This window comes from Equus quagga, chromosome 2 (assembly GCF_021613505.1).
Source record: "Equus quagga isolate Etosha38 chromosome 2, UCLA_HA_Equagga_1.0, whole genome shotgun sequence".
Taxonomy (NCBI): domain Eukaryota; kingdom Metazoa; phylum Chordata; class Mammalia; order Perissodactyla; family Equidae; genus Equus; species Equus quagga.
In genome coordinates this window covers 152375805-152388708 of record NC_060268.1, presented here as the reverse complement: position 1 = coordinate 152388708, position 12904 = coordinate 152375805, and the positions used below count along the sequence as shown (strand labels likewise).

At 41.0% G+C, this 12904-nt stretch overlaps 1 protein-coding gene across 1 annotated transcript in view; it reads left to right on the top strand.

The window, feature by feature from the left end:
- The window catches only part of TLL2 (tolloid like 2), a 131900-nt gene that overhangs the window by 76028 nt on the left and 42968 nt on the right, over positions 1 to 12904 (top strand). Inside the window, exons 4-7 of the mRNA XM_046654590.1 lie at positions 786 to 941; positions 3748 to 3865; positions 8961 to 9139; positions 10119 to 10224. Of these exons, the coding sequence (XP_046510546.1) occupies positions 786 to 941; positions 3748 to 3865; positions 8961 to 9139; positions 10119 to 10224 (559 nt within the window). The remainder of the gene's footprint in view (positions 1 to 785; positions 942 to 3747; positions 3866 to 8960; positions 9140 to 10118; positions 10225 to 12904) is intronic.

Genomic DNA, 12904 nt, shown 5'->3' with positions numbered 1-12904 from the left:
AAAACTAAAGAGAAAATGATTCAAATGAAGACAATGAGGGATTTTAAGCAAGTGGACTCAAAACAAAACCTTAAATTGTCTGAATGATGAGTAAAATGAATGTGGATTCAATTATTTGGTTGCAGCCCACCTGTCTATCTCTGCTATTTCCAGGGGCCATACCTGGACACAGAACCTTAAGGAGACCCTCCACTGCTTTCCCACGTTCCTTTCTTAAAGGCCCAGATGTGCCGAGAGACTGGGAAGAGCTGGAGGATTTTATGAGGCTCTGCTTTCTCCAGGGGTTTACCTTACAAAGAGTTTGTTTTCCTAGCATCACAGACTGCTTCACTTTATCTGTCCTACTGACCAAATTATTTTCAAAATTTGCAACATTGACAATGTTTGGTCAAGGCAGGGGATGGACTCACTTTGTTCCCTCAAATGTTCGAGGCTCTGAGAAGAGAGCACACCCCATCTCGGCTTCATTGTAAAGGACTGTGAATTGTCTGGGCCCTCTCGATTCTGTGGCCCTCAGGCTGCCCTTGAGCCCCTTGGGGCCTCGTTCAAGGCCTCCGACAAGCCAGGCCCACTCCCATCATATACCCGGTACACTTACTACAGTTGCTCTTGCCCCAACTGGAAAACTATCATCCAGGGGTTCAAAACCCTGAACAGACCAAATAGCCCCTTTAGAATATGTGTTTTTAACACCCCCTTTTGTGGATTCGTGGATAATACAATCTGAACTGTAGCTCACAGGAGCAATTAAAGGCAAAGTAAATGGCAGTATGACTCTCTTGCAGATGGCAAGGGGAATGTCATGCTTCCGCAGAGCCCTGGGACCTCGAGTGCCAGAGCTGAGACCTTCTCTCCCCGGGTTCGAAGAGCTACAACCTCAAGGACAGAGAGGATATGGCCTGGAGGGGTCATCCCCTACGTCATCGGAGGGAACTTCACTGGTCAGTAGCCCCACATGAGGCCTGCTTTGGGGATGGATGTTTTGTCTCCCTAGGTTAACAGAGTCCTCCCAGGAAGGACTCAGGTGGGATGGAGCAGAAGCTGGGGCCACAGCAGTCCTATCTGCTAATGTTCCCGCATGCCTACAGGGTCTAGTGCACTAGGCCTGAGGAAACTGCAGTATCTTTTGGGGCCAAGTCTTCAAAGGTGGTGACCTGGTCCCCAAGCTTTCATGCAGGGGGTGACATATGACCCTGGTCTTGAAGGATAGACAGAGTTTGCACAGTGGCTGTGTGAGCAAAGCCCTCCAGCCAGAAGGAAGAGTGTGAGTAGCTACACACTGTGGCTCACCAGTCGTCTGAGTGGATGAGCGCTCTGCACCACCCCTCATCCCCAGCAGTACTCTGTACGGTAACCAGTGTGGGCCAGTAGATGTGGTCCAATCCTGGCTGCAGCACTTACCAGCACTACGCCCTGGGGAAGTTACTTAACCTCTCTCTGCCTCAGTTCTCTCTTCTGTAAATGCAGATGATAATATTTTCTACCCCATAGGGTTGTTCTGAGAATTAAATGAGTTAATTTGGATAAAGCACTTAGAATAGTGCCTGGCACATAATAATTAGTAATTATTTGCTATTGGTATTATTATCTTTAAAATATATGTCATGCAGGGGTTTCCCATCACCACTAATGACACTGAGAGCCCTGACGGTGGCCTCTGACGCCCTCTGTCCAGGCAGCCCTTCTCCTAGCCTTTTACTGCCTCCCTCCTCCTCAGTGCCTGGGCACTAGCCTTTCCAGTCAGCTTTCTTTTCTGGAACATGTCACCTCATTGCCCCCTTCGCACACTTGCGCTTGCCCTTCTCTCTGCCTAGACTGCTCTTTCCCCAGATCTTCTCTTGGCTGGCTTCTTCTTCTCATGGGAGTCTCAGATGGAATGTCATGTCCACAGAAAGGCCTTATTCAACTCCCTTCTCGCCCTCCAGCTCTTCTCTCTCCCAACACCCTGCTTTATAGTCTTTACAGCACTCCCTGTTACCTGAAATTATTTTACCTGTATTTAAAAAAAATTTTTTGTCTCTGCCCAAGCACTGTAGGATCTGTTTTCCCGTCTTGTTTTCATTCCTATATCTCCAACACCTAGAAGTAGGACTCATAGTAGACACTCAACAGTTATGCTCAGCAGGCCTCTGACCAATATTAGTTGAATGCTTGAAAGAATAACCACAAGGAGCTGCCTTTTCTGGGCTCTCAATGCTGACGGCATTTATGAACCCATCTCCTCTCTGTGGCTCTGTGACTTCTACTATGAGAGCTGGTAGATGAAGCAGACGTTCTAATGACTTGCCAAAGCCACTGAAAACCGCTGATGGGTAAAGGAACTGTGAACACCTTGACAACAGGGACCTGGAACCTGGAAGAGAGCATGGAGGCCTCCAGGCCACCCCCCTTCCTCTCTCTTTTCCTGGCGGCATTCATGCTGTTCGTTCCCTTTCACTCCCTTGGCATTAACCCAGGGCCCCCTAGTACCAGATACTTAATTAGGTGCTGACGATAAAAAGATGCCTAAGACTTCACTCTGCCCTCAAGGGGCTCCCAATCCTAACAGGAAAGAAAGGTGTGTGCCTAAAGAATTGATATGTAAAATTATAATCAGCTATTAACTTTTGTTCTTTGGTATCTTAAGTGTTCTTTCAGATCTGGTGTGCTTTTCTGACCAAAGATATTTATAACCTTCATCAAAATTAACTAATTTTATATAAAGAACTTCCTTTACACAGAGATTTTATGTTATTCTGTAATTAGTAGGATTGCTATTTTGGTGAGTGATTGAGCTATAAACAATTTGCACAAAATGTGTCAAGATATCCAAAAAACGGACAGCTAAGTTACTCTTTATTCTGTATATATGTTTTTGGGGACAACAATATGACACCACACTCACATCTTCTAGACTATGATGGGAGTCTCGCCAGTGGGATTTTTTTGTTTTTTGCAACAAGGTCATTCTAGAACTCAGAGCCCACAGCAATCATCCTCTGAATTTCCCAAACAACTATTTTTCCAGTTCCTTCTCGTTGCTTCTAGCAAAATCAAAATAGTCTTCTTTATTTCAGATTGATAGATTTTGAAAAGAATACTTATTGACTATACATAACTATCAGCCTAGAGTTTACAACTCCTTTATTCTTGGTCCCAGACAATTTACTTATTGTTTTATTATTCAACAAATTTCTACTCAAGGGAATATGAAGACAGGTTCAGAGAAGGTGTGAAGTTCATCGTTGTGAAAGGCCTTGTAGAAAATTTTGCTCAAGGTCCCCCAGCAAACACTGACCCCTCATGCAAAAGTAGCATGAATGTATGTGCCAATAGAGTTTTGAGAGAATAAGGGAATACTCTCCTATAGGTATAAAATAAAATAAGGGGGTGGCATGCAGTGCAGGTGAGCTACTTCAAAAACCTGAAATTTCCAAGTTGAATAACCTGGGTAAGATTTTACGAGTTTAGAAAAGTACTTTCAATTCAAAGGAGAAGTTGGGAAACCCAGGATATTTTGAAAATCTATTTTTACCCTCGCTTCCAATTCACAAACTCCTACTTTCTAAGTTTTGGTACCTCAGGAAAGTTATATTGTATTCTTAGCAAAGGAAATCCTTTTTCCTAGTGCATTTCTATTCTGGGTCACCTGAACAGGCTTTTTTTGATCGTTGGGACAAGCTTTGTCATAAGCCAGCATGACTTAAAGCATCTAAGGAAGAAATAGACCCATGAGTGAAGTGATGAGCTCTTTCCTCGTCATTTCAGGAAGCCAGAGGGCCATTTTTAAGCAGGCCATGAGACACTGGGAGAAGCACACCTGTGTGACCTTCATAGAGAGGACCAACGAAGAAAGCTTTATTAAGTTCAGTTACAGAACCTGTGGGTAAGTAAGCAAGAGCAAGCTTGCCTCAGCGGAATCAGAGGCAGACAAATCAGGTGACTTGTGAGTCTTGAATTTTCTCTGTAAAATCAATATTTCCAACGAGCTGTGAGATATAGGAATCCAGAGTTGTCAGAAACATCCCTTACCCTCAGTGAACTCACAATCCAGTGACAAAGTAGGTGCGTCAAGAGGAGACAAAGGGTCTGGATCTCCTGTCATGGGAGCAGTTGAAGGAATTGGGGTGTTTCATATGGAGAAGTGGTTCTGAATCAATTTGGGGTCAATGACCCCACTGGGAATCTGATGAAGCTATAGGCTCCCTTGTGATGGATGTACATATATGCAAAATTCTGCATGTAATTCTGTGGGCTCCATGGGCTTACAGACTTCCTCCAGAAAGCATAACAAATAATAAGACAACTGGATTGTGACTAAACTTATCTGTTATGCCAATAAATGTGAGTGTGGTATACTCTCCTACTGAAAGAAAAAGGTTGCCATATTGATTCAAAAACTTGGACCCAAGTACATGCTGTTTACATAAAATGACTACTGAAGAAAATGACCCAGAAAGGTTGAAAAGGAAAGGAAAGAAGGCATACAGGCAAATGCTAACAGAAAGAAAGCGGAGGTCACAATTTTAGTTAGAGACAAGGCCTTTTGTGTTTTGTTTTTAAAGTCAAAAAGTGTTAAAAAAAAAAAAAAGGTGAGACACTTTATAATGAGAAAGGGTACAAACTATGGTGAGAATATAACCCTCATAAATCTTTATGCAGCAAATAGCATAGCATTAAGAGTCATAAAACAAGCCCCAGGGAATTCAAGGGGAAATCGACAGAAACACCAGCAGCAGGAGACTTTATTTCATTTCTGTCAACCCAAGTAGATCAATGTCAAGTTGACCAAAAAGCAAGTAGAGATTTATAGAGCATGGGAAAAATATAATTAACAGAGTTGATCCTATGGGTCTATCAGATTCTGTAACCTGATGACGCATCTTTTTTTTTAAAGTGCCTGTAGAACATTTATAGACATTGTCCATCTATTAAGCATTAAGAAGACCTCAATGAATTCTAAAAGGCAGAAATAGCATTAAAATATTCCCTGATTGCAAAGCAATGAAACTGGACATAATAACATAATAACAAAAAATAGAATAAACACCCCTTCATTGCTTGGTAAGTTAAAAGCTCCCCCTTTTTACAACTCTTAGGTCATAAAGAATCAGGATTAAAATTACAAGCTGTCTAGATAATGAAAGCCCTACGGTTCAAAGTTAAAGAGCTGTAGTTGAAGCCATGTCCAGAAGAAAACCCACAGCCTCAAATGTCCACATCAAGAATTAAGAATGACAATTAAATATTCAATTCAAAGAAGTTAGCAAAATAAATACATAAAAAACACCACCTCAACAAAAGAAACCCAATGAGAGCGCAAGAAAGTCAACAAGTTAACATAGAACTAATAAATTGAAGAGTAAATTCTTTAAACAAACAAACAAAAAACGATAAATTCCTTACTTGTTAGTCCAACTAAAGCAAAAAAGTGACTGCAGAAATATACAGAATCAGAAATGAGAAAGGAGGAAATAGCCATAGATTCAGCAGAATCATAAAGAGTTTTTGCAAAACTCTAGGGCAAGAAATGTGGAAATTGGATAATGTGAATGACTTCAAGGTGAGTATAAAGTGCTGGCACACACCAGTAACTTTGAAAGAAATGGAAAAATTGAGGGGAAATCTCTCTCCCCTAAAGCATCCAATCCAGAGTTTCACAGATGAATTCTTTCAAACCTTCAAGAAAGAGATTATTTTGGTACTATTTAAGCTTTTTAGAGGCTAGAGAAAGAAGAACACTTCCTTATAAATTAGTTTTAAGGAACTGTCATGACATTGCTACCCTAAAATGAAAAAGATGGCATCAAAAAAAGAGAGAAGTATAGATTCATCTAACTTATGAATAGCCTTGCAAAATCCTAACTAAAATGTTAGCACATAGAACTCAGCAATACCGGAGTAGAAGAGGTGGCTGCCAAGAAATTTGGTCTAAGGAATACATGACTAGTTCAACATTAGGAAATCTATTTGTGTGACTCACTGTATTGACAGGTCAAAGGAGAGAAGCCATATTCATATCTCAACAGATGCTTAAAAAGCATCTGCACAATTCAACGTGCATTTTTTGTTTTAAAAAATTAGCCAAGAAGGCTGGCCCTGGTGGCCTAGTGGTTAAGTTTGGCATGTTCTGCTTGGCGGCTTGGGTTCCGTTCCTGGGCTTGAACACACGCCACTCATCTGTTAGTGGCCGTGTTTTGGTTGTGGCTCACATACAAAAGGAGGAAGATTGGCAGCAGATGTTAGCTTGGGGCTACTCTTCCTCAGCAAAAACAAACAAACAAAAACTAGCCAGGGTAGCACAGGAATAGATATCAAGGATAGTTCCTTGACTTACAAAAAATAAATTTTGTATATAGTTAACCCAAAAGCCCACATCATATTTATCAATGATAATCCTAGAAGCATTTCTGTTAGAATCAGGAACAAGTCAAAGATATTCATGATCACCATAATCATGTCACATTTTTTTGGACATGCTAATATAATTAGACAAAAGAAAGAAATAAACATGATGAATATTGGCAGGAACAAGACAATATTTGTATTGTTTGAAGTTAATGTGATGAGTGCCTAAAAAACCCAGCAAATCAACTGAGAAACTATTAGAAACAAAAGGAGACCCTATTAAGGTGACCGATTACAAAAATTAATAAACAAAAAATTAATTCTTTTCCCTTATAATGAAATAGTTTGATACACTTTTATAATGGGAGAAGAAAATCACAGCTTTAATAGAAACATAACAGATAATATATCTAAGAATAAACTTAACAAAATTGCAAAAATATGCCAGACCTAGAGGAAAAAAGTGCTAAAACTCTAAGGAAACTTTAAAAAAACAAAAAGTAGAAATGGGAACACATACCATTTCCTGGTATGGGAATATTCAACATAGTAAAGATGTCAGAGCTCCCTAAAATAACCTACAAATTCATGCCATTCAGATTTAAACAACATCTACATATATGTTTATGTAGAAATGTATGTATATATTTTTTAGAATTTGAACAAATGATACTGGAGTTTATATGGAGTAATGACCGTGTAAAAATAACCCAAAAAAACCAGAAAGAGATAGAGAAAACAAACAGTAGTGACTGAGGGACAGGTAGGGGAGGGGATTATAGGAAGAGGTCTGATGTTCTATCCAAACATATAGGATATTAAAATTCAAATGAAGATAATAAGATTTAAAAACATTTGCAACTTAAGAAAAAAATAGACATACAGAAAAAAGAGTTTAAAGTGAATATGCCTATACACTAATTTAGGCAGCATTTTAAGTGAGTGAGAGAAAGATGGGTTAGTCAATTAGGATACTTGAGTATTGGGATGTTTAGATAGCTCATTGTGAATAAAATAAAGCTGGATTCTTACCTCACTTCTTACAGCAAAAACGTAGCTAGCTGCATCAAAGATGTAAACATTTGTTAAAAGAAACAGAAAGAAAAGAAAAGAAAAATTTTCTTTCAAGTATTAGAAGGAAGCAAGAGTGGATTTTACTTATAATCTTGGAAGATAGCTGGCCTTTCTAAGCAGGACACAAGAAAATGAAGACGTTACATTAAAATTTAAGTTCTCTATGGCAAAAACAACACATATACAAAAAACTAAGTCAAATGAGAAATAACAAAGTGAGAAAAATATTTGCAACACATTTGACAATCAAAAGACTAATTTCCCTAATTTACAAAGGGTTCTTACAAATCAGTAATAAAAAGATGGACAACCCAAAAGAAAACTGGGGGAAGATGTGATCACATAGGTCACAAGAAAAAAAAATACAAATGTTATACATAAAACATGAAAAACTAACTAATCTCAATACAGTGAAATACCATTTTCCACCTATTCAATTGGCAAAAAGCATTTGATATAACCAGTGGTGGCCAGGTTATGGGGAAACAGGACTTTTAAAATATATTATTAGTGGGCATATAAATAAACACAGCATTTTGGGGTTGCAATTTGATGGTATCTATCAAAGTTTCAAATGCACATATCTTTTTATCCATTAATCCCATTCCTAGAAATTTATGCTACCACGAACAAGTAGAAGTCCAACCATTTCTTTGTTTTCTTGTTGTTGTTTGTTTGTTTGTTTTGTCTGCCTCTCCCATAAGGCTTTGTTTAAATAGCAAAAACTGGAATCAGCCTAAATGTACATTAATAGGAGACTGGTTAAATACAATTTAGTACTGTGTTGCTTTGGAAAGAGTGAGGGAGGTCGATATGTATTGTTATACAAAGATCTCTAAATCAAGGAGGAAAAGAGGTAAGATGAAGGACAAGTTACTTAGAGTATTTTATAATTAAAAAAATATATATATATAAAATGTTCTGGAAGGATGTTCAAGAAACTGTTAACAATGGTTGTCTTTGGATAAAGAGATTAGAGATGGGGTGGAGACTTGATACTTCAATCTTTTGTAGTATGAGTCTGTATTTTTTTAATGTTTAATAGAGATTATCTGGTTGGTGGGATTAGGGACCATTTTAATTTCTTTTTTTATACCTTTCTATGTTAGGAATAATGAATAAATATTATTTGAAAAAATAATTCTGCCCGGAAGGGGAGTCATTTCTAAGGCTCCTCTGATAATGGGACCAAGACATACACTTTACAGAAACTCAGCTGACTCCTTCTCTTGTCTCTCCTTCTTGTCATCAGAGACGGCCCAGCAGAGACTTGGGGGTGGATGGGTGGGGGAGGGTATGTGCTTTATTCCAGGAAGAGAGACTGTATCTTTCTTCAGATTCTCGAGTGGATCCATGACCACCAAAAAAGTCAAGAACCATTTTGGAGGGGATTTCTATATTGGGAGGGAAGTTGGACGAAGAGAGCACTTTCAGCCCTGAAATTCTGTGTTTTGCTTAGTAGACACACACACGCACATGCACACGTACACATTGGGGAGGGGCATTAGACTCTTGCTACTCCCTGACCTGCTGACCTGGGTATTTCTGCAATTATCCAGCTGTTGTTCCTATGTTGGGCGCCGAGGAGGAGGCCCGCAGGAGATATCCATTGGGAAAAACTGTGACAAGTTTGGCATTGTGGTGCACGAGCTGGGCCACGTGGTTGGGTTCTGGCATGAACATGCCCGGCCAGACAGAGACCAGCATGTCACCATTATCAGAGAAAACATCCAGCCAGGTAAGGAGCCTGTGTGGAGTCTGGAAGCCACTGGCGAGGAAGGTGGCATCCATGGGGTTAGGCAGGAGTGAAGGAGAGGGGTTGCTGGGAGCGGACCAATGCTCATTTGTAAGTATGGAGGCAGCAACCTTATTGTGCAGGGATTTGTCATCAGCACTGCCACTGTCCATCCCTGGCCCTTCCTGGGAGGTCGTCTGCCATAGCTTGTGGGTTAGAGCAGAAGCAAAGTGACTTTCCATGTTGTAAATAAAGGACAAGGAAATCCATCTCCATTTCCTAATAGGAACAGAATTGACCAGCACACTGTTGCAGCATCAAAGCTGATAAGCCAAAAAGAGTTCTCCTGGTTGCTTTTATAAGACTCATTTTTGCTGACTTAGGCAACACATCTTTTTGAAACTGAAATATAATTAGGATGTGAGTACATGTGAAAACAATATTTCTACCTAGGAATGTTCTACCGCACGCAAGGCAGAGGAAGTGTCTAGATTTTTAAAAAATACCTTTTCATGTTAAATAATTTTATATAGAAGTTCATATTGAACATGAAAGTAGCTGGTTGAATAATATGGTTGCCGTTAAAATGCTTCTGAGAGTCTGAATTGTGAACTATTTGGGATTTAACTTAACTCTTTGATTTGTTGTCATTGTTCCTTCAATAGCAAGATCAGAGATTTTTTTTTTTTTAATTTTTGAGCAATCAGATTGATAACTAACCTGTTCTCAAAGTTAAAGAGTTTCGAGTGGCATTGGGGGTGGTGTGTGTTGGGTAGTGGGATTGGGAGAACATAGGGCTATTCCAAGTTTCGAATTTCTAATCTGCTAAAAAAACAAGAATCCCCCATCCCCAACTGTGTTATTTGATGATTGGGCTAACAGAGCTCTCAGGAGTTGCTATGGGCCCTCCTTCTCCCCACTCTGCCTCCTTTCAGGTGCCTGCCTTGGTTTTCAAAGGCCTTAACAGAGTGTTGTGTCACAGGTCAGGAGTATAATTTCTTAAAAATGGAAGCTGGGGAAGTGAGCTCTCTGGGAGAGACGTACGACTTTGACAGCATCATGCACTACGCCCGGAACACCTTCTCAAGGTCGGAATCTATGGTTATGCCTCGTCTGTGTTTTACTGTGCCTGCCGCAGGCGTGGGTCGGATTCCTGGAGGTCTGCGGAGAGTGGGTCTCTGCATGCTCGTAGCACAGTTGGCGTGTCTGTCCTTGAAATACAGTGGCCTCTGGGCTGCAGTGAAATATAATCTAATCAGGTTCTCACTAATAAGATTGAATCCCATTGTGGAGCTGGTGTTCCATCATGCCCTAGTGTCACAAGCAGCAAACTGGAAAAGGGAAATTATGGAGAGGTTGGCTGGGATAATAACTTAGAGGCTCTGTGTAAAATTTCCAGTGGGCGGGGAATCTTCTAAAGCATTTCCTACCAAGTTCTCCTAGAAGAGATTTGGTTTATTGGAAGCTAGACTGTGTCAGAGTTTGGAGGGTGGTAAATCATGTGTTCATTTTAGAGGTGAGGAAAATGAGGCCCTAGGCAGCTCAGGGGCACATGGGTAGCTGGGGTTGTAGTGAAAGCAAAGATCCAGGTCTGCCTACTGGTCACACATCATGGTAGCTGGTATCCCCAAGGATGGCCGGACCAGTTATTTACAGCTGGCATCAGCAGGCTCTGTTTTGATGAGTTAGTGCTGTGCTGGACCAGGTGTTAAGTATTTTCATTACTGCCCTTGCTTCTAGACCATAAAAGCGTTTTGTATATACGAGTTTTCCCCTGCTAGTCCCAGTTTGGTGGGTCTGTCCACCCTTGGATTAAAGGAGACACAGTGCAAATATTTTCTCTCTTGGCACTTTTTTCTCAGTCTCCTCTTAAAATCGGCTTGTTTGCTTTTTATTTGTTTATTTAATCAATTAAAAAAATGGAGAAATCCAAGGTGATTCCCAATATGTATGCAGGACAAGGAAAAAAATAGGTGAGGAAATGTGAGGATGGGGTAGGGGGAGAGAGCAAGAGTAGACAGCTAAGTTGAAACTTGGAATCAGTTTAGTATTCAGAGATATGCCACAAAGTCGTGTGCACTTTGTTGTGGTCGGCAGCAAATCCTGCCCTGTGCTTCCTAGAGGTCACAGCAAAGAAGGAAACAACTCCATTTCATGTGTCACTGTGTCCATAAAGCTCAAAAGAAATCATTCATTCAGGAGACACACAGCTCTTCTGAGTGAAAGGGAAACTATTTACCCAGGATGCCTTGGCTCTTGGGTAAGGCTGCTGAAAGCATCCTGTTGATGAGGTCGTAGAACTGGGGGAGAGATCCTCCAAACATCGGCATCTCAGGTTCTCAGGGGACACTGTTCCTCCGGCCACACAGCTGATTTAGTTATGAGCTCCATCTTGCATCCAGGCAGGAGCTTTCTGCAGCTCTAATAGGTGGAGTTTGTCAAAGTCAGCATCTTGGAGCAACTGGCATGGGACTGAACTACCCTGTTCTCTTTCCTCTTCTCCTGGCTCTTTGTCGGAAGACACCAAGGGCAACATGGTGTCATGAAGAGGCCACTGAACTGGGAGTCAGGAGACTCGGTTTTAGTCTTAGTTCTCCCATGCCCCTTGGTATTGAGGGAGGGCTACACAGTAATTAGGGGCAGCTGTGCGCTGGGTCAATCTTGACCTCCCTGGGCCTCAGTTTCCTCATGAGAGGGTTGGACTTGATGTTCCCCAGGCCCCTTCCAGCTCAAACATTTCATGTTGTAACTTCTCAGTCTGGTGCAGATGGCTGAGGGATTCACAGATGTGATCCATTCATTGCCATATGGAAATCGGATGTTTCCTCTTCCAGGTTAGGAAACCGAGATTTTGAGGGACCTGCTCTGGACTGTGGGGGTCAGGATGAGAGCCCACCTTGCAGAGCTCACAGGGGGAATGCTTGGGTTGTGGGGCTGCGCTGACTCACAAGTTTGGAAAATCCTGTGGGGAATGGCTGGTTAGCGCCACATCAACCCCAGGGGTGGCAGGCTACTAAGTAGAGGGAAAGCATTGATTTTGTCAGGGAGCCAATGTCAAGCTGGTCCAGGTGAGAAGCGTGTAGCTTGGTTCTTATTTCTGTGACTGTCGTAACTCTTTGTATTGCTTTATAATTTACCTATTAATTAATCTTATACATTTATCTATTAATATTTATCTGTTGTATTCCCCTCTCCCTCACTAGACTGAGATCTTTGAAGACAGAGACAATCTCATTCTCTTCTAGTCCCCAGCACCCAACACGGTACCTGGCAAAGAGTAGGTGTTCAATAAATATTTGTTAAATGAATAAATGAATGAATGAGTCACAGAAGATAGGGATATCTGCAATGCTGGGAAATAAATAGGTGAGAGAAGAAATTTCCATTATCCTCCTTGCAGTTCTTTCCACATACTCGCAAATGTGGTGGTCACTTCATTAAGGAGAACCTACAAGTATCCGCTATGTAGGGAATTTGGGATAAAGTACTACTCGTGGGTTGTAGGAACTGCTCTGCCTTTTCAATACCTGCTATGCGCCAGTTACTGTGCAAGGCTCTGAAGCCAGAGGCCAAGGCAAGAATGTAGACAGAGTATCTTCTGGCACCAGCATTTCTTTTCGTGTCTTTCTTTTAAAAAAAAACTCTTATTTTTTCCCCTCTAGCTCATAATGCCATCCCCTTTGCCCCTCAGGAGATAGTCATTATTAACACTGCTGTCAGTGTGAACCGTTTTATCAGCACAGACCAGTGGAAGACCATGGACCAAAC